The sequence below is a fragment of the Aspergillus terreus genome, genomic scaffold (genome assembly GCF_000149615.1).
Source record: "Aspergillus terreus NIH2624 scaffold_10 genomic scaffold, whole genome shotgun sequence".
NCBI classification, from domain to species: domain Eukaryota; kingdom Fungi; phylum Ascomycota; class Eurotiomycetes; order Eurotiales; family Aspergillaceae; genus Aspergillus; species Aspergillus terreus.
Genome location: NT_165933.1, coordinates 1114929 through 1136562, shown reverse-complemented (window position 1 = coordinate 1136562; position 21634 = coordinate 1114929). Strand labels below are relative to the sequence as shown.

The following is a 21634-nucleotide window of genomic DNA, read 5'->3' as shown; positions in this document are numbered from 1 at the left end:
CGATCCGAATAAACTTCCGCAGTGCAACCGGCATCATAACACTGCGGACCCATGCATGAACCTGTTCGTAAACCTTGAGCCTACAGAGCACAAGGTTGATACTCCGAGACACGACTGTTTCTGCCTGTAGGCCCCAAACATCTCGTTGCCTTGCTGAAGCGCCCGCAGGAACCAAAGTCAATGTGGTCAATACATCTCCCTGTCATATTCCTACCCCTTATATGGTTGTAGAACAACAGCATTGACCATTCTTCCTGCGTACGCCCGTGACTATGAACATGCTGACACGGTCGATCCAGGACGAATCTAGGCTACCAAAGTACGTGGACATAATCTACTCATGAGACGATTCAAATCATTCGTGATGCACGCCTCTATGTCTTGCTTCTCCCCTGTACCATCTCCCCGACGTATGCCATGGCCTTTCGACTAAGCAAAAGGTGAAGAAACTCCAAAAACGCCATACAATGCAGACGGATTCTCAGAGAAAAAGAACCCCGTCAGGATATGTGCCTAGAAGACGATGCACAAAAGCCAGAAAATGAGCAATGCAGCATGGTACAGTAAACATATGAGGAACAATAGAATAGAAAAGGGTCATGACTCCGGACGTTGATGTATGCATGCCAAGCATTCCGATGCCAACTCAGCTATCGCTCTATAAGTGACAGCCTGCAACGACTACTTCCGCTTGGGCCGAATAAACGGATCAACTTCCTTCTTCTTGCGCATCATCGGCGGTCGAACACCGTTACCGGGCCGCTGTGGTGGTCGTGGCGGGCGCTGTAGTAAGTCAGTAGGGGACCCCCAATAACGAAACTGCGCATAGGACATACGTTTTCTGCACCTGGGCTCGGCCCTGAACCTGGTTGCGGACGGTGCGTTGACTTATCATGCCCCAAAGGCGAGTAGGCCGGTCCATCCCTCGACGGCTTAACCAAACCCTGGGACTCCGTCAATAAAAGAAACAGAAAGCAACTGGAAAGCGTCATTTCTATCACATACCTCCATGCTAGGCGGCACATTCGCATCGATCTTCCGTCGCTGGTTCTTAGGACCAGTCGGTGCGTTTGGCGGCGGGTGCTTTTCCGACCCCTTCTTGGAAGGTTTTTGTGTATCAGAAGAGGGAGAATCGGTGCGCTTGCGCTTACTAGCCCCTTTGCTGTTCTCCGATTTAGGGGCCTGCTCGGGCTTCTTGCTCTCGGCATTTGTAGTAACCTGGATAACCGGTACTTTGGGGTCATGGCCTCCAAGCTGTCTCGCGCGCTGTCGTTCGGTCTTTTGCTTCTGCAGCTGAGCAAGGCTCTGCTCCTCGCGGATGAGTCGCATCTTCTCATGCTTCGGGAGAGGCTTTGTGGCGCGGCACTCGCGAGCCATGTGTCCAATCGCACTACACTCAACACAGCGTTTAGCGGTGCAGGCGATGCGCGTGTGTCCCGATTCCCCGCAACGATAACAGGTACCCCTGGCTGCCTCTTTCGCGTCAATGTTGTCGCAATTGTGTGTCATGTGAGCAGAGCTTCCGCAATATCCACACATGCGCGTTTCGTCCAGACCGTTACCGCCCCCGGACGGCCCGTCAGGCAACGGGGTAGGTGTGACATCTTTCCCAGAAACAGGCCCAGGCGAGTTTGAGGCCGAGGTCGGAGGCGCTGATGCGTCCGCATCAAACATATCTATATTCTTGTAGCCGGTAAACTGAGGTCGCTGCAGGATTTTCAGTATGTCACCCTCCGTGTACACGTTTCTCCTGCGGGCGTCTTTGATAAGACCGTTCCAGAATTCACCCTGTACCAGAGACTGTGAGTTCCCAAGGACCCAGAGTGAAGACTTGGCACGCGTCAATCCGACGTTCATACGACGGATATCAGACAAGAAACCAATGCCCTTATTCGAGGCGCGAACACAAGAGAAGATGATGACTTCGCTTTCTCTTCCCTGGAAAGCGTCCGTCGTATTGAAGTCAATCTTGCTGAAAATCTCATTGCCATACCTCGCCGCGAACTGGTTCTTCATCTCTCTGAGTTGACCCTTATAAGGGGTGATGATACCAATCTTGCCAGCGAAGTCAATTCCTCGAAAGTCGGTCGACAAGCGCTCGTACAACTGCATGGCCACCCGAAGTTCTGCCATGTTGATCAAAGAGTGGCCTTTAGCAGCGCTCTGGTGGAGACCTTGGACATCGAAGAACCGATATGGGCCGAGCAGTTCGCCTTGATGCCACGGGCGCGTGCGGAGGCGGGCCATGTCAGGTCCATCCTGGAGCTTGCCGTCGTAGAACGTGCTACTTGGGAAGGCGCTGATTTCTGGATGCATACGATACTGGATATCCAGCAGGTGGACATCTCTGGGGTGGTTGGCTTGCATTCTGACGAACAAGCTCTGTTCATATTGGAACTTGGATGCGACCTTCGAGAGAACGGTGGGGGGCAGCTGCTTGGGATCTCCGACAAGGATACACTTGGAGCATCCATATTTGAGCGGGATGAGGGCGCTCAATTCGATGGACTGTGCCGCCTCATCGATGATTACGGTTTCGAACTCAATACTTAAATTCTGGAACATCTCGTGGCCACTTCCGCTGAGTGTAGCGCAGATAACATGGGCGCCATCGATGATCTCCTGCTGGATTCGCCGCCTGTTCAAGTCGGCATCACGGGCAGCGGAATGGTTCTTGTCCCGGGCGTTATCGATCTCCTGACTGAGCTGGGTTTTCTTTTTCTTGAGAAGGTCAAACTCTCGTTCCAGTTCGGCCGGGACAGGAAGTCCCTGTGCTCTGCATTGGTCGATTCGGGCGCGAGTCTCTTTGAACGCGGTGTCGGCAGCCTTGTGTTCCGTATAGATTTGCTGTAAATCCCGCTCCCCGGTCTCTTTTCGGGAGGTCTGGCTCATTCGAGCATTGACAAGTTCGTCCAGGGTCACATCCAAGACGTTGGTATTGATGGCATCGCTTCGGCCCAAACGAATGACCGACAGCTTCTCCTCGCGGCCTTGTATCGTCTTGACTCCATTCTTGAATCTCATCACCAATTCGTCAACAGCAGCGTTACTAGGAGCACAAACAAGAAGCTTCTTCGATGTAGTTGTCCTAGCCTGCGGCCTAGCATTGCTCATGGTCGTCGGCCGCGAAATAGCCACGCCATTGTTCCCAAGAACACCACTCAGCAGAGCGCCCACCAGCGCGACGATAGTCTTCGTCTTTCCAGATCCCGGAGGACCCTGGATTAACGTAAACGCATCGTTGTCCAGGGCCGACTTAATCGCCTTTGCCTGGGCAGGGTTGACTTTGTAGTTTTCAACGATGGGCTTCAGACCTGCGTCCGAGTAGTTCAGGATTGGTGACGGCTTGGCCTTCACGATCTCCTCGCAGAGGTCATAGTATTGTAAAGCCATAAGGGCTCCGTATTCACGCTCGAGAGGGGTCAACGATGTTATTCTTGAACCAAAGATGGTCGTGCCGGGTCCGAGAGAATTGATGAACGAGTTGCCGGGATTAACCCGGTAGGATATCTCCACGGTTCCTTTCTTCTTGTTGACGCCAGACACTCTTGCAAGACAATGAGGTGCGGATGAATTAGATGTCGGAGAGCTTGCCTTCGAAAGTAGGACAATGTCGGCCTCGCCAATGCCAAGATCCTTAACTTCGTTGAATGGCATGACCGTACTGACTTCAACGAACGAGTCGACGGAAAGACGCGTAGCAACCTTGATTTCAAATGTCTTGAAGCTACCTTCTTCCTTCGACGACTGGAACCCTTGCCAGGCCTCAAGGATTAGCAGCGGCTCAAAGGTTCTCTGGTACTCGATGGGGTCTCGAAACGTGTTGGAAACCAAACTATAGTCCGTACGCCCCGAGTTCGGGGGCAGATCACCGTTGGCGAAGAAATCCCAAGCCAGAATGGTACGATGCAAGGAGGAAAGATCTGGTGCCAAACGTGCGCGCATATCTTTCGCTGACCGCACCTGTTTGATCTTCTTGACGGGTCCCTGCTGCTTGAGAGACATGCGTTTACTCTCCTCATACGCTTTAACAGCATCCGGCTTCGAGCTACTCTTTGCTCCGAAAAGCTCTTTGTCGAGGTCATCTTCGCTCTCCGATTCTGACTCCGACCCAGACGACACCATCATGCTGTCAGCAGGCGCACTATGGTCCTTACCCCTGACACCAATGCCACTAAGCCCAGATCCCTGTTCAGCAGTCTGCTCAGCAACGCCAGACGCAGGAAGATTCTTCTTCAAACGTGCCAGCATCTCGAGATCGCGCTTCTTCTTCGCCTCCCTTTCGCGTTCCCGCTTTTCGCGGAAGGCCTGAACAGTCAAATTGGACTTCAGAGGAGCAGGTGCTGGCTTGGGAATGGCTGGAAGAGCTCTGGCCGCCTTTTCAACCCTGGTGGCCTTCTCGGCCTTCTTTTTGGCCTCGGAGGCCACCCGCTCTTTGTTAAGCTCAACCGAGCGGGAGAGCTGCAGGAGAACATCGTCCGAAACATTGTCGTCGAATTCGTCAGCATGTTTGGGTGGACTCGGGGTAGCAGAGGGCTCGGTGGGCTTCGCAAACGCTGTAATTGAGCTCTGCTTCTTCAGGCTGGCGGTTGAGGCAGTCACAACCGGTTTCTTGTAGTACGCCTCGAGAGCGCGGACGAGTTCGGCCTTCTCCCGCAAGGTCAAGATGGTTTTAACAGTGGACTTGACTGCAACACCCTCTATGAAACCCAAGGCGTCCTCCTTCACAGTTGTCACGCTGAGCTCTCCTAAGCGGCGAAGGATCTTCGCTACAAGTCCGACGAGGGTGGTTGCAAGATACTCGTCCTTCAAACGAAGCCACTTGACCATTGCACTCATGGTCGCCGTCGGGGGCTTCAAGAAGTTCTCGCGCGCAGTGCTCTCCTGACTAGGGTCCGCGTCCACAACTGCGCTCAGGAAAACACCATACTGGCCGAACAGGAGGTCAGCGAATTGAATACTGTCACGGCAGAACTCCAGCATCACGGACTTGTCGTTGCCGCGAAGATGCCACGACTCGGTTTCATCGAAAATTGTTGTCAACGCTTGCCAGAGGTACTCCCAAAGTTTTTGAAGTGATAGGATCTCCTTGCGGTCTGCAAGCTTTCGAGTCCGAAGCATACCGGTTTGGCTATCGCAAAGGATGTCGACAATATCTGTTCCGGTATGGATCATTCTCGGGGCAGAGGCGAAAGTTTTCATGTTAGAAATGCGCCGGAAGGACCAGCTAAGCCCATACATCGTGGTAATGAAAAACGACTGGAGGAGGTGGGAGATAGCATCTCTTCGGGCAGACTGGCCGCTGACGTTCTTGATAAGGTCAACAGCCGCTTGGTAGGTGTTGAGGTCGGCCGCGAATAGGGCTGAAATCAGCGCACTGCTCGTATCCTGGCTCTTGAACAATTCGTCTAGGTGTTCTGGTTTGAAATCGGCAAGCCGTTCAATAATCTGGCAAGCGAGGTGTGTCAGATGGCCGTAGATCGCATTGAAATGCGTCTTCTCTGGACTAGTCTCTCCTTTCGTTGGAAATTTCTCCAAGCCAACCAAAGGCAATATACCAAGCAGAGCAGCAGTTGAAAGATCCAGATTGTCTTCGTGAAGATGTAGAACAACCGAATCCCAAATAGCTGCGGAGTATGTGCTCACACCATGCTGGAGAGAGTTATGCCGGAGGATCACCTCGTAATCGCTTTTGAGAGATTGACACTCAAGAGCCAGCGTATTCCGAATGACATCCATGCACAGCATCGATATCCCCTTCTGTAAACCCTGCTCGACAGCAAATTTTGGTGGCTCCAAAATCGTCTTGATGTGTGTGCCCACAACATTCAGAGTTTCAGAAAGAATAATGCGGGCAACAGAGCCTCTAGAAGCTTCATGATCAGTGAATGTGCGAAGAGTGTGTAACAGCACATTCAACCCGACATGAAAGCAGTGATACCTTGCATGGTTAGGGAGAGGCTTGTTTTGCAATCGATCAAGGAGCTGGTAGACCAGCGATCTGCAGGCCGTAGTTTGATGGGCGTCCCGTAAGGACGACATGAAAGGATGGATCCACGAGAGCATGTCCTTCATTGGGGAGTTCTCGTATGGTGTACCCTCTGTTGCTTGCATCAAAAATTCCTCTAACTGCTGGTTGTAAAAGACAGCTTCAATGATAGCCTGAGGTGATATTGTCTGCATTGCATCCCAAAAGTCCGCCGGTGCCTTTTCCAAGAAAGTCTGGATAGTCCTTAAAAGGTTACGAAGAACTGGGAGGGAGAGATGATCTACCGACAGGCGGCATGGGTCGATTTCAAGGGCACGCAGATGATGAGTTATCTGTTCTTTGTCCAGCCTCTTCACTATCAGATGCATGCCTTGCCAGAGCCTCGAAATTGCCTGTATTGAATGATTGCCTTGGGCAGAAGACCGCAGTGCATCCAAAAGCCCGTCCTTCACAGCCCAGTCGAATTCCAGCGTAGTAGGAGGACGGTTGTAGCGGGACCACGAATAGATGGCCCAGGCGGTCCGGTTCGGGTTCGAGTCGAATAGGAAGCGTGTAACAGCAGGAATATAATCCGACACCTTCAGTTTCCGCTTTGTCTGGATAAGTCTGAACGGTTCGTCGAAGTACTGCTCGAGCAGGTTATTGTTCCGCAGCATCGCATCGCAGCTCAAGCTCTCGAAAATCGACAGCAACGAAGCACGATCCAGCACGTTCAGCGCAATCTCCTGCGGCGGCACCTCCTTCAACTTAGCTGTGGCATTCGTCAAGTTCCTCGTAATGCGTTTGATGTCGCTTTCATCGAGCATCTGGGAGAATTTTTCGATGTCCTCATCGTCGTAATTCTCCTTCAGTTGCTCCATGAGCCATATTTTCCCCGTGTAATACTTCTTGATACACAGGTCGCATTTCTCAAGCGTGTCGTCCAGCTTTTTCCACACCCAGTTTTGTAGCTCTTGGACACCCTCTTCGTTGTAGGCCAAGATGCGCATGCACGACAAAAACTTCTCCCTGCGGGTCGTCGCTTCCGCCACCAAATCCGCAACACTTCGGCCTGATTCATCGACCTGGTTTGGATCGTCGTACGCCGCGTGGTCGTCGTCATGTTGTCGGGGACAGAGGAAGTGGATATCGTCCGGGAGGGCTTGGAGCTCCCTACGAGAACAGAGGATGATTCAGTTGGTATACAAGACCATAAGGAGGGGTTGTATGTCTCGGTCACTCACCCGACAATATCCATCACATCCATGGCTAAATTCTGATAAGCCGGTTGCAATCTGCGGTTGTGGCAAGCAGAAACGTCCCAAGCATGCCCTTGAGTTGACAACCAAGGAAGCTTGGACACAGCTCAAAGTGGGAGCTTCGTCCAGAGAAAATCCCTAGTTTCCAGACCAGGCGAAAGCAGAATCTACCGCAGTCTATATGATCATAGCTCACGATTTGTGGCGACCGAGAGGTAGGAGGGAACGCTTCAATTTCTTCTCTGTTCGCCGATAGTTTCAAGCGGGCGGAACCATGAGTGAGAAGACAGGTGCTTGGAGAGAAACGCAGCCTCTGGCTCCACAAGAGAGTCAATTTGTACTCGCTCTCTTGCAGAGACCGCGATACAAACAAGAGAGGGGATTCACAAACGGGCATCGGAAAGACATTCACAATACTAAGACACGCGGGAGTAAATCGGCGACCGGCAGTTGGTCGGTGTTGATTGGTGAGAGCCAAAGGCGGTCAGTCGGAATCCACCACTTTACGCGCGAAGACGCGACCCCTAACTGCTCCTCTTCGGGCAGGCGGTCATTGCTGGTTTTACTCTTCCTCCAAGTCAACGTACGGTATGTATGCAGTTTACTTGTTGGTGAGGATACCTACGATACCTCGAGTAAGCAACCAGACTTGAGTCAAAAGTTCTCATCGAGATCTTCTCCATATAATATTAACAATCACATAGACCTCGAGCATGAACCTCATTACCACATGCTGATTCCAGCCGCGGAGTCTCTGACCTCCATACATCATTGCGGCAGCAGGAAAGACGATGCATCGGGTCGGGGAAAAGAAAAGGATGCACATTTAAATGCTTTTGTACAAGAAGAACAAGACGAAGGTGAACCAAAATAAAGGTAAACGCGGTGAAGATCCAAGGAAGAAAGTCAGAATGGAAGGGGAAACAAAGATTGCGCCAGACCACCAGCCGATTCTGTATACCAAACGCCTTCTATCGGGGAATAGACAATGAGGCTCCAGAACAATTACTCGTCACACAATAAAACAGAAAGGCGTTGACAGGAACCCGACGAAGAGCCGTGGATAACAAAGAACAATAAAAGAAATAGACCGTCAAGTCAGTATATAGTAACAACTAAATAAAATTACCTGTAGGCGGGTGTGTAGGGGGATCGTAGGGGCCCTTCAACGGGCTGTGCGGACTGGGTGGTGTTTGAACACCCAAAGAATCGACGCGCGTCATGTCATGATGATGCATTTCGTAATCAGGCTGAACGCGGTCGAACGAATGTCGCGTTCGCTCGGGGGAATTCCGGACATAGTCCACTGATTGCGGTTGAGGACGTTGGTCAAGGCTCGAGGCGTAGTTCGTCCCCGTGCTTCCGTTCTGACTCCGCGGATTGTGAGTATGCTGTGTTGGAGCGACCGAAGGAGCGTAGATTTGTTGGTCGTCCGAAAATGGATCTTGCTTCGGATTAACTGGTTTCCCCAGATCAGAAGACGTGGCAGATTCGTCACTGAAGCCACCAGAGGTAGCAGCAGCAGCCTTGGGGGGGACGAAGGCTTCATACTGATCCAGGTATTTGAATTTGCCTTGCGTGACCTGCTCACGGATGATATCGACATCGGTTGGGAAAAAGACCTTCTGGATGGACTTCACGGTGAACCGAGGGAGAAGACATATCGTAACGGTCAGGAGCAAGACAACCCAGAAGGACAAGGCGCCGTAGACTTCCGCGCCGGCTTTGTAGAACTGTGCGGACGCTTCAACCGAGGAATAGATACCAGTCCAAGTGAAAATTAGCAACGTGCTAATAACGTTGATTAGGACCGTCAGCCAGTCCCATCGGTACTGGTTCAGCAGGATATAGGTGTTGCTAGCGATCACCGCACTGGTAGCAACCAGAACACCCATACGCATGCGATCGTTGATGTTCAAACCGTTTGAGTCCACGAATCTAGCGGGGCTGTACAGAAGGTAAGGCATGAAGAAACAAATGAGCGACTGATAGAGCCCGTCGAACATGTATAGCCTGCAATATGTCAGCATAAAAGATTAACGATCCAAGCTAGAAGGCTATACTTACCAGAATTTGAGTTCGGACCATTCCTTTCTCTCAATGCCTCTCATGTACAACTGGGGAACGGCGAGCGAGACCTTGTCATCTACATCCTGATCGAAGATTCCCATAAGAATTACAGGCAAGGAGGTGAAGGCAACGTTGACCAGAACGATGTAAGTATAGTCGAACAGGTAGGAACCGTCAAAGTCGTTGTAGATAGAGTACCAGAACAGTGCGAACGTCCAGACCAAGTTCTGTGAAGCTTGTTAGACCGATCGGTTAACGGATTCTCGGAGTAATGCAAAACATACCTTGTAGAAGAAATTGGCAATTGTTTCTCCCATACGTCGGTAAGAATATCTTCCATGGACAAGGACAAGACGCTGAAGGAAGCGGAATTGACCAATGGCATAGTCGGAAGACATGGCAGCTTGTCGACCCTCTTCACCAATGATACCGACACCCACATCGGCTTCTTGGATCATAGCAACATCATTGGCGCCATCTCCGATGGAGAGAGCCATGATGTTGAGACCTTGTTTCACCATTCTGACGACCGCAGCTTTCTGGGCAGGGCTGACACGGCAGCAGAGAACGGACTTGCATCGCTTGCAAAGCAAGAGGAATTTCTGCTTCAAGTCATCCCCAAGCATCAATTTGAGAGTATCACCGTCAATGACGACAGCATGTGTCGCCGGTGGGGGCGTATGGTCCTCCCGAGCAGCAAGAAGTTCTTCGTCAGATCCAGTCAGTCCGAAGCGCTGTAACAATTGATCGAGCTCTTGGGATGCTCGCTGGGGCTGGCTCTCTGGGATGTTCAAGACAAGCAACTCCATATCGTTGTTCAGGAGGTTGCAGGAGAAGCCAATGTTGATAGCAGTCTCAACTTTATCACCAGTCAAAACCCAGAGTTTGATACCAGCATCTGCAAGCAAGGAGATTGTATCTGGGACACCGTCCTGTAACCGATCCTCAATGGCCGTACCACCGATAAGCATGAGCTCCTGTTCAATATCGCTTGCAACCTGCTCCAACTTTTGCTCACGGTCTGTCAGCGCAGCAGCGGCGATATCGTGCTCCTTGCTCCAGGCTCGATATTCCTCCTCGCTGAGTTTTCGATCAGCGACGCAAAGGGTCCGTAATCCTTCACGTGCAAACATCTCAAGATGCTCGGCGGTCTTTTTCCGAAGCTCTTGCTGCTTTCCAGGTGCCAACCGCGAATAGATGATACTATCCGCGCCCTTGCAAAAGAGCCGGATAGTTCCATCCGGCATGCGGATGATCGCACTCATGCGCTTTCTCGATGAGTTGAACTCGAGCGTGTTCAACACCGTGTAGGTGCGTTCTTCGCCCATGACGTTCACGATCAAGTCATCACCCGACCGTCCGAGGAGAGTGAAGCCACAGTCTCTGGCTGTTGCTACCAAGGCAGCCTCGTCGGGGGACTGCGCCTTGAATTCGATCTGGGGCGGATCACCCGGGGTATGCTCAGTAATTACTGTATGGCAAACTGCAAGAGCGAGCATGAAATGTTCGGTAGCTTTCTTTTGAGCAACACCCGACTGGCCGTCCAGATCAGCCACATAATCCGGGGCCACAAAGGTAAGCTTGTCATCATGCAGGTAGGGGTTGTCGTGGATGCCGCGAAGCAACTTGAGCATTCTTGCCGTGTCGGCAGCAATCTTTTCGCGGGCTCTGGCAGCCATTCCGTCGGCATCTCCACCTTCTCGTCGTACCATACCGATCTGAGCCTCCGTGAAGGCTTCACCATAGGAAACTCCATTGACCGTGCATTTTTTGAAATCCATGACATTTTGAGTCAGCGTACCAGTCTTGTCGGAGAAGATGTATTCAATCTGACCGACGTCATCTGAAATATTCCAGGACTTCGGAATACACGCGATTTCGAGTTTGTCGTAATACATGAAGACATCACTATGGATGAAGATAGCTTGGATGGTGCGGACGATTTCCAGGGAGATGTAAAGTGAGATGGGCACCAAGTTCTGGAACAGAATGAGGGCCACCCAAAAGGTGATAATGCCGGTGACAGCCGGGGTGCTTCCATACGACCCAAAGTCGAAGAAATTGAGCGACTTGTCTTTTCGGCCCCAGGCAACACCGTTGACAATACCGGAGATCAGGCACATGAAGAACAGGATGATGAAGTTATAGATGACGTTCCAATTGAGAGCCTTGGCAAGCTGCGGTCTCTTGGTCGGAGTCACGCCGGAGTTGAGCATGATCTTAGTCTCTTCACCGGTGAATAGGACGACACCGAGAGCCCATTCCGTATTCCGCAGGGAACAACCACGTAAGAGGACGTTGTTGATGGAAATCGGCTCCACCATCTCCTTACGTGGAGCCTCGGGGAAATCGGGATCACGCTGATCCCAGCGCAAAGCACCATTGTAGGCGTACAAGTTTGGATGCGGCGCTTCACTGTCAATCACGAATTCGGCCTTCTCACAATCTCTGGCATGTCGGACTTGGCTCCCACAATGGAGTGCCTGTCGAACTTTCAAGTTCGTCTCACCATCCAAGTTCTTCGTTTCCACATAGCAGGCGCCATCCGGGTCCGAAGTCGACAAGACTACGACATCGGCCGGAATGGGATCTCCGTTATACAGCCGGACGAAATCACCCACTTTGATGTTCTTCCAGAAGTCACGTTTGAATCTCGCGGTCCCGGGGGTCTGTTTCGATTTGTCTACCACACTACCGCCTTTCCGCGGCGGCGTAGTAGGGGATGGAGGCACAATAAGACTATTCCGGGCTTTATCAGGATGGAGATACTGGCTTTGCTCTCCATTCGGCAGCGGCCAGTCGGAGCGTGCGTCGGGGGTGGGAGACGGAACCGGCGTCATCTGAATGGCATCTTGATCGAGGACGTCGTCGCCGCGTTGGGAGTACATGGAGGTGCGCGGTGTCACAGTAGTCATAAAGGACGCACGGCGGTCGGCTTCTTCCGGTTCCTCGGCATTCTGATTCTTCTTCTGAACCATATTTTTGCCCGTCCTGTAGGTCCATATGGTGGCGCGGGTAGAGGCTTTCTTGATTCGACGCCAGAGGGAAACGGTTTCCTCGCTCACATTGACATTGTTCCAATCAATCAGACGGTATACTGGGGAATTGTTCAATTCGTTGTCTAGGACAGTCCGCCGCCAATCCTCGATGGCGTCTTTGATGGCGGTGACAACAACAATGACGATCAGGGGCACCGTGTTCAGCGCGGGAGTGTCAACACCGAAAATGGGGAAGAACTAAATGTAACCATTAGTTGGCTGCGGTTGAAACCCGTGAGACCAGGGGGCGACAGAACGTACACCAAGGATAATGATGAATAAGAAATAGATGTTGGCAATGTTGTGGAATTGGAACCAAATGTTCATGGGAACAAAAGTCAACGGAGTATACTTCGCGGTACGGATTTTGTTTCTCGGGTAGTTGGCCTTGGGATGACCATCTTCGTCTCTTTCGGAATCTGGAATTGGGACGTTGAAGTAAATCCTTCGATTGCCGGTTTCCTCGTCGCCCTGAGCATCGGGGTGTTCGGCGGTAGGTAGATTGGACCGCCGCTTTTCACTCTTCGACTCGTGACGCTTGTGAAAGCGGTCCATAATGGAGACCCGCTTCCGTACACCACCGGCGCCAGCGACTCGTGTTGTAGCCCATCGTTGTCGCTTAGTTGGCTTGGAGATATTGCTGCTCACCTCGCGCACGTCGTTCCCGGGTTCGTTGGCTTCGGGGTCAAAGTTGACAGAAGCCATTTAGGCAAGATCTTTGCCCTTGTAGGGGCATATACCGAGCCTCAGGGGGTATAAAGTCCTGAGAATGGAGGGGGAGCATCCGCTCCGACGAGCTGGCCCCTCGACAGCACTGTCGCGTCAACGATAGGGCTATGTGGAGATCCGGAGGTCCCTGTATCGTCGCGGGAGTCGGGAAGACAGGGAATGAACGACGGGGACAGTAGTATACGATAAATCGTGATTGGAGGGATGCTGACGACAGGACCGGCCACACGGTGAAGTACGACGGCGAAGGGAGAAGTGTAGGTAGGATGGTATACGGCTGGTAGGTAAGATGGCGACGAACGAATGGAGGGGGGAGGAAAGGAAAGGCGAATTACCCGTCAAGGGCCATCCGTCTGCCGTCTTAGAGATTGATCCTATAGTGGAAACCTCAGGCACGGCGGAGGTGGAACGGGGGGAAGGGGGATGTAAACGAGGAGAGTGGGAGAGAATCGAGGAGGAGGGAAAAATGAGGCCTGGAGAGTGACTGCTCTGAGGACAGACAAGACACACTCCTCTCTGTCCTCCTCATCATTATTACTATGGAGGTAAGGTATTTGGCCTGTATTGATACCGTCCGGGACCACACGGGGCAGGTCCACGGTGAGCGGACACTGCCACCAATGCTGTCTGGTATGGTAATTCGGCCCCGGAGAACGCGTAAGTTTCCTCCAATATGATCGATCGTCATCTTAATAATGATCTCCATTGATCTTTTTCCTTTCCCTTTTTTTTTACCTTCTCTCTCTTTTTTTTTTTCTCAGTCGTGTAGTGTTTCATGTTAAATCCCACAGCATCTCCGTTTCTCAATTCTTACCCCATGCATCACAAAATCTAGACGATATTGGCTTACATCGCGGAGGCCAGCTCCGTCAGCTCCGTCGAGTTCTGCGATGCATTATTATTGAATGGAATCCGAAGTATGCATAGCCCGTATGCATAACGGTAATTTACGGGCTCGAATCAGCACCCTCCGTCACCAGCCTCCTGTCAGACTGCAATAAACACGCATCCCTTGGTTCCTTGGTAAGCAAAAATGGCATTCGTGGCAAGGATTGATAATCGAGCAGATCGAAGACATGGACTTCGGCTTTTCGGATGAGGCGAGTCCTCGTCGACGGTTCTCGGGACCTTTCCAACGGTTGGCCTTATATCACCATTCGGATTCCGAATTTCTCCCGTACCGTCGGAAGATTTATTCGATGCAAAGGACCGGAGGATAACGTCGTCAATGTGGACGATCCCAAACTATCTTAGAATACCCCTCAAAGAGCCCGACGGAAGCCCCGGCCTGGGCAATGCGCATTGGTGGAATTGAGCTCCTCAGGTAGGTAGTCTCACGCGGGCTGATGATTACTGTACTCCTAACTACCCATGTTCCGGAGAGGCGTGAAGAGAGATGACCTCAGGATGTAAGATTAGAATTCATTATTCTGGCCGAGTTTCCATGGAACCGTCGAGTGTCACCCACCCAGGCTCGGAGAACGGAGTCTGAAACGGGCTAAAAGCTGTCGGGGGACGGACGGCACATGCGGCGGTCCACTACAGCAAACCCTCGAGGTAACGGAGTTGTCGCGATAGGTACCTTACTCCGTACTTCCGTCCTTTCTGAGAAATAAAAATAGACAACACGACAATACGACTATATCGAACGTGCAAGTATAACTTCACTTCAGCAATCATGTCTCCCTCATACAATAACTCCATGCATGGAACTTTTCATCCTCTGCGTCTTCTCCTATCCGACTCTTGGCCGTGCGTCTCCCAGCAAGTCAACTACTCAATAGAGTATGGTGCGGGCTCCATACTTGCGCGTTTCTCTTGTTGCTCTTTCCGGAGGCCGGCGAGATGATCCCTCTTCAGTATCCTTCTCGAAGCCGCTAGCTGAACTTTGCCATGGAGCGTACATACGTACTATAGAGTAGATATTGCATGTCTAACCCGAAAATTTCCTTTTTTTTTTTTTTATCTTTTATGACATCCGTCCGATTGCCTCCAGGTGAAAATTCCCAAAAATGGTAATATGCGCCGGAAAGCTGGCCGACTACGCCAAATCTCCTAACACGCAATCAATCTGGTCTCATTATTACCCGAGCCGCAAATAGATTGCGCGCACCAGAGCGCGTTCCATTGTCCGGCCTGATTGTAGGAGATGCATACCTAGGCTACTCCATATTGTTTCCTAAAACCTGGACCCAAAATCATCCTTCCCTACTGCTCAATAGCTAATTAACATGCCAACTCCAAGTGGACCCTGCGACCGGACTCGCAACTCCAGCTAGTTAGCCGGCGGTCTTTTGACGGATGGGCTGGCGTCACGGATCGACAACACGAACTGTTGTGGGGTCCAGGGGAAAGAGTCTAAACCCAATCTGCGTTCCAGGACCCCCTGAAGCTGGCCCCAATCTGGTGATGATGAGATCCTCCCTGGGTCTTTTCGGCAAGGAGGCCTCCCCGTTAGGAAAGTATCTTCTTAGAAGTTCTTGGGTTTCGCTTCTCCTGGCCGGTGCGGAGTCTGCCTGTGGTGTTTCCTGGAGCCTCTCGCACATGGAGTCGGCGAGTCAGATACGAGATCAATCATGATAGTTCCTGATGCTGTACATACCATTCATTTGTACCGAGTTTTTTTTTTTTTCGCGACTCGTTCTTTTTGGGTTCTATCTGGTTTCTGTGGAATGATCTGCTAACTCTAGCTAGCTCTGATCCTCTGTCATTGAAGCTTAGTAGCCCGTAGCTTTATAGATCGGTGGCATTTAACGTTGACACAGGAGTGAATTCAATAGTCTGGAGAACGGGCACACTATGAACCGTCGCTGTGGGCGAGCATCGCACCAACCAACGGAACTATTCCCGATGTCTGGGGGATCCTGTGGAGCTGTCATCGCCACGGCGATGGAATTTTCTCACCGTCGGCCTTGTCATTTTATTCGAAATATCATTGATGCGTTTGTTGTTTGGGAAGTTGAGCATCTCATGGAACAATATATATCACACCCCAGAGTAGCTCCCTCCCTATAACAATCCAACACGTTCCACACAACAATACAACCTGCACAGAAAGCATATATGCTGACACTGAAATTATATATACGAAGAATAAGTCCATATCCCAGTAGACAAATATGAATACTCTGTAGTCCATTCTCAGAGTAGACTAGGCCACGCAAATCCAACGATTGAACAAATAAATCAAATCCTTTGATTGACTTCTAGAATTATTTTCAGCCAAACAGAGACTTCCAAGCAGCCGACCTATAGAGAAATTATGATGAGCACAGAAAGCCAAGCAGTTACTCGTCATGTATGAGGCAGAAGGCAGTACATAATGGCGGAGCGGGAATCCACCGCGGTGGGCTTAATTCAAGCGCCGAACCGTGCACCCGCCAACCGTAAGTTCCCCAATATCAAACTTCCTCCGACATGGTCACTTGCCCGCCATGTCGGCGCCCCGAAAAATCACCCAGTTCTTCAAGCGTCCAGACTTCTCCGTCGCCAATCAAGATCCGCCACTGCAGACGCAGATAGAGACTGTGGCCCCGCGCGGCACTCAATCTTCCCCCCTCACCGAGCCGCCTTCCTCGTTCTTGTCCAACAATGCCTCATCCCCACAGACCCCAGATGCCGCAGGGCCCCAGCTAAAAGCATCCCTAATGCGCTCATTCAATGAAGAGCTTGAAAGTCAGGCCTCTCAAGACCCCCAGCAAAGCTTCCAACATGCGCAGAGCGCTACCCCGGATCCACTATCAAGCTTTAGCTCGTCGCAGCGTGTTGTCAGAAATGGCAAGGAAGTGGTGATTAGTTCGGATGGCGAGGACACAGACTCCATCGCGTCCTTGGAAGCGCCTGAAATGCTCTTCATGCAGTTTACGAAACCAGACATCGCGAACGAAGCAGACGAGGCGGGAAAAAACGATGCGACCTCTAGAACGTCGCTCCATTCGCGATCATCCAAGAGCCGTGGCCCACCCCGGACTTATAGGAACACGCTCGAAAGCCTCGTCGTGGAGGCAGTGGACGACAACGAAACCGAGGCCAAGATTGCCAAGTTCAAAGCCTCTCTCCAGGACGAGAAGGCTCGAAATAGCACTGGACCGAATCCAGGCCAGAAGAGCCAGCTTAACGAAGGGATATTGACATTAGCTTTTGGCAACGAAGATGATGAAGGCGGGCTGCAGCGTCTGCTGGATGCTGTGCGCCGTACTGAAGCCTTCGATCTCGAAAAGGCGTGGTTCTTTTTCGACTACGGGAGCAACATAGCGCCTCCCCTCGACTTTCCACGGGACTGTGTCTACCCCGACACGTACATGTCGGTCCTAAGAGGTGAGCGGGACAGTGCCCATGGTTTGGTTGAGGAATGCTAACTTTTGCAGAACCTGACTCGAGAGAACGAGCGTTCTATTCGGGGATTGTCGATGTTGCCCTGTCGAAAGGAAAACTCCCAGATGAATTGATCACATGGATATTTAACACTGGTCCGTTCACACGCGCCTGGCAATGGCAACACACTGACTCCCCCATTGTAGTACCATCCGAGCCACGGGATAGTCTCAGGCACGCATATTGCAGAGCGCTAAAGGTTCGTCCCCTGGATACCTTGGTAATCCATATGCTTATCCTGTTCTTAGAAAACCAGCCCAGACAGGTTCAGGTCCCTAATACACCCAAGCCATATCGACATTCTGTTCGAGCGTCTCGGGGCAACTCCCAAAGCATTGGCTGTTCGTGAGGAAGTGACACCTGATGCTCTCCCAAAACGTGATTATTGCCCTCAACCCGATTGGTCCCGTAACACATTACTCATGGGCTGCAGATAACATACTGCGAGGGGATTCGCAACACAGGAGCTCATTGCTATCTGTCCTCGATATTTTGAGCGGTGCAGCAAATTCGTAATTGATCCGGAAATACCATCTTCTGAAGACAAGCACTGACAAGCTACAGATTTGCTATTGACACTCGCGAGCATATCTTGAACCTTCTGTTCCGACTCGCGCTCGACATTTCCTTGACTAGTAACGTTGCAATATGCTCCGGAATAGAAAGAGCCATCACCACGATCCTCGACAGCGTTTCTCGTGAGAATGACATTGCTGCGGATGTCGTAGGTTCAACCCCCATCTTTCGCATATCTATTTTACTAACACGACTAGAAACGTCGACTCTGCACGACAGCCTACGATGCCATCAAAGACCGCGTCTTCCAAAGCCGTATAATCAGACACATCCTCCCAACAACGAGCTGGATCGCAGGTCTCCGCGTTTCTCTCGCCCTCGCTTTCCTGACCGGTGATCCATCAGCTCTCAACGAAACACCCGATGCGATAGCGTGCCTCAGAACAGTAACCGAAGTCCTCAAGGACCAACGGTTCAACATGAGACGTTACAAGGGCAAAGGCCAAACTGACTATGACTACAGCGAGCTGGCGGCCATCACAACCCTGCTGAATGTCGTCATTGATTCCGCGTGGTCTTCCCTTGACTTTCCTAGCAAAGACGCCGAGCGCGAATTCAACTCAGAAGTAGACACGCTCTCGGATCGAATCAAGAAAATTTTCACCTCGATTGAGGATTCCGGCGCGTCGCACCTCAAGCGGACACTGGCGAAAGAGGGTCTGGAGGCGTTACACTATCGGATCGTATACTCGGTCCGGTCGAAGCCACGCCCGAAGAAGTCGCCGTTTATGATAGACCAATCTCAAACTACGTTGGACAGGCGGTGGTTTCCCGGTCAGAAGGGTGCGCAGATACCCATCCGAGGACATGAGGACGGGTGACGGCAAACAGTCTCATCTGGGCGTTGGTTAATGTGAGCCGAGGATCTAGAAGAAGCACTGCTACTTTCTCAATAATCTAATGAGATAGACGGGTGATCAAAAACTCTGTACAAGGCTATGCTGTTCTCCGCAACGTGGATCGGAAGATAGATACAAGGGTGTAGCAAGAAAAGAAAGGGTCAGGTTGCAACGTATAAGAAAGCGGACGTCTCTGCTCTAATCATAGAATCTCCGGTTAGTGTTCTTCCCGAATAGCGTCTCCCGGACGGCAGGAAGAGCATCGATCTCCAGCAACCGCAGACGTTCTTCGAAAGTGTTGTTGATCTCGATTTTGCCCTGACCACCGAGGATGACAATACCACCAGCGCTAAGTCGACAGTTAGTTATGAGCCCGAGATCTTATCCAACGGGAACTTACGAGCCCTCTGGCAGCGGTTCCGCCTCGTCCAATTCTGCGGACGTATCCTTGCCAACCGTTTCTTTGAACTCCTTCTCAGCCTCACTGATGGCCTTCTTCACCGCGTCATAGTCCGTCTTCCGGGCACGAATCGCGACCTTGTCCTCGTTCAGGGCGTACAGTCCTTCCAGGATGAGCCCCTTCAGCACCGATTGGTACTTCTTGGCGTCCTTGCCCGCGATCCCGGAGATCTTGTCCCGAGCCTGCTGGAACAGGTCATCGAGAAGCTCCTGCCGAGAGGAGAGGACGCGGAGACGGGTGCGGTTGGCGAGGGTGGAGCGGGTGATCTGTTGGGACATGGCGGCCTGCTTGAACTTCTTCTCGTACAGGGTATCGATGGCGGCGGTTTCCTGGCGGACGAGCTTGGACTTTTCGATGGCGAACTCCTCGTCGGCTTTGAGTTGGATCTCGCGGGCCTTCTCCAGGGCTTCCTGGCGGATGAAGGCCGTCATCTTGCGGAGCTCACCCGCCACCTGGTCGTCGGAAAGAGCATGGGACTGCGACATCTTGAAGGTTGGGACTGGAGGGGTTTGTGGTGACCTGGAGGTGAGAGCTTCCCGAGGTGCGGAGTGGAATCTAAGGAGGGGAGATCACGGAGACAAGTCAGCATAGCTCTCTCCCACAGCAGATCCCACAGGCCACATGCTCCGATAAGACACAGAGACATAACCAGCGCATACTTACCCGAGTCACGGAAGGGTATTCTGGAATGAATTAAGGACGAGGGGGAGTGAGAGGGGGGTTGGATGAGGGAGGAATGACCGGAGAAGAGAGAGAGCGAGGAAGGGGAAAGATACGTACGTAGCAGCGGACCGGATCTGCTGATCACTGGACGTAACTCTTCCCGCCCGCCCGCATGAGCTGCCTTCGTCTTTCCTCCCACTTACTTCCCTTCTTCTCCCCACCACCGTCTCCATATTCTTGTTGCTTCTCATCCCTCCTCGCAGTATGGCGCATATCGCTCCTATCCTTCCTCCTCTGTTGTTCTGAATAATGCGCGAGGCTATACCACCAAGATGGGCAATCTGGGTGGTCTGTCGCCGCAGGGGAGTGTTGCGGTATGCTTCATTGCCTGAACAAAGATTCCCCTCCAGTACAATGTCACTGACAGCTTTGGGGCGATTCAGGTCGGAGTGATCATCGGGTTGATCTCGACCAGTCTCCAGGCCATTGGTTTGACCTTCCAGCGCAAGTCGCATATCCTCGAGGACGAGAAGTTCCCCTACGATTCACGACGCCCTCCATACAAACGTCGACGATGGCAGGTGAGCGAGACATCTATTCGCTTCATTGGGACAGCTAAAAAAGAACGAATCTAATGGATATCCGACAGGTGGGCATGTCGATGTTCGTCATCTCGAACATCGTCGGCAGCACCATCCAGATCACTACACTTCCGCTCCCGGTACTCTCCACCCTTCAGGCTGTCAGTATCTCCTCACCTGATTCTTTTGGACCTCGCTGAGACTCGAAGATGTAGTCCGGTCTGGTCTTCAACACCATATTCGCTACCTTAATTCTGGGTGAGCCATTTACCCGATACTCCCTCATCGGCACCGTCCTCGTCTGCATCGGGGCCGTTCTCATCGCGGTCTTCGGTGCTGTCGGAGAACCTGCGCATACCCTCGACCAACTTCTCGAACTATTAAAACGCCGAAACTTCATTCTCTGGATGGTGGCGACCGCGATCATAGTGGTAGTCATCTACGCAGGGTCCAAAGTGCTGAAGTATCTTACACACTCGGCGCGATCGAAACACTCCACCATCCACAACCATGCGTATGCTCCTCCCCGCATACCAATGGCCCACGGCCGAGTCCGGCTGATCCGTGGATTATGCTATGGCCTGATCAGCGGGGTCTTGTCAGCGCATACCCTTCTCCTCGCTAAATCCGCCGTGGAACTGCTGGTCCGGACCATAGTGGATCGCGTCAATCAGTTCAACCGATGGCAGTCATGGGTCATTCTCCTGGCAATGATCACCGTTGCTCTCATGCAGCTGTATGCATTACACCGAGGCCTGAAGCTCTGCAGCACCAGTGTTCTCTACCCATTCGTCTTCTGCATCTACAACATCATCGCCATCATCGATGGCCTCATATATTTCCGCCAAATGTCGCAGTTGGCCGGAATCCACGCTGGACTCATCGCACTGGGCACAATCGTGTTGCTCAGTGGAGTCTTATGTCTCTCGTGGCGGTTAGAAGTCATTGAGAGCCACGCAGGCGTGACGGTGGTTGGACCGTCGCAGACGGCATTGGGCCCTGGCATGGCCCTTGTCGAAGAACGTCCCCCGTCCCTCGAGCTCGAGCTCGGGCCCGAAGACGAAGAATCACTAGCCG

The 21634-nt window shown here is 51.9% G+C and overlaps 5 protein-coding genes across 5 annotated transcripts in view; 2 read left to right on the top strand and 3 right to left on the bottom strand.

The window, feature by feature from the left end:
* Positions 1-681: 681 nt before the first annotated feature.
* On the bottom strand, positions 682-7235 carry ATEG_07245 (putative tRNA-splicing endonuclease; the record flags this gene model as incomplete). Its single annotated transcript, XM_001209931.1, has 3 exons — positions 682-783; positions 1006-7141; positions 7213-7235. 3 exons carry the CDS (start codon positions 7233-7235, stop codon positions 682-684), a joined length of 6261 nt encoding a protein of 2086 aa, XP_001209931.1.
* A 1107-nt stretch (positions 7236-8342) lies between these two features.
* On the bottom strand, positions 8343-13040 carry ATEG_07244 (uncharacterized protein; the record flags this gene model as incomplete). The annotated part of the gene is made up of 4 exons (XM_001209930.1): positions 8343-9240; positions 9295-9524; positions 9582-12533; positions 12597-13040. 4 exons carry the CDS (start codon positions 13038-13040, stop codon positions 8343-8345), a joined length of 4524 nt encoding a protein of 1507 aa, XP_001209930.1.
* Positions 13041-16498: 3458 nt separating this feature from the next.
* Positions 16499-18506, top strand: ATEG_07243 (uncharacterized protein; the record flags this gene model as incomplete). The annotated part of the gene is made up of 5 exons (XM_001209929.1): positions 16499-17381; positions 17432-17783; positions 18003-18162; positions 18212-18347; positions 18478-18506. The coding sequence occupies 5 exons, from the start codon at positions 16499-16501 to the stop codon at positions 18504-18506; spliced, it is 1560 nt and encodes a 519-aa protein (XP_001209929.1).
* A 545-nt stretch (positions 18507-19051) lies between these two features.
* On the bottom strand, positions 19052-19798 carry ATEG_07242 (H(+)-transporting V1 sector ATPase subunit E; the record flags this gene model as incomplete). Its single annotated transcript, XM_001209928.1, has 2 exons — positions 19052-19202; positions 19254-19798. 2 exons carry the CDS (start codon positions 19796-19798, stop codon positions 19052-19054), a joined length of 696 nt encoding a protein of 231 aa, XP_001209928.1.
* A 510-nt stretch (positions 19799-20308) lies between these two features.
* ATEG_07241 (DUF803 domain protein) overlaps positions 20309-21634 on the top strand; it is a gene marked incomplete at both ends in the record, with an annotated part of 2060 nt that continues 734 nt past the window's right edge. The window contains 4 exons of the mRNA XM_001209927.1: positions 20309-20350; positions 20387-20557; positions 20626-20718; positions 20773-21580. Coding sequence (XP_001209927.1) covers positions 20309-20350; positions 20387-20557; positions 20626-20718; positions 20773-21580 — 1114 coding nt within the window. The remainder of the gene's footprint in view (positions 20351-20386; positions 20558-20625; positions 20719-20772; positions 21581-21634) is intronic.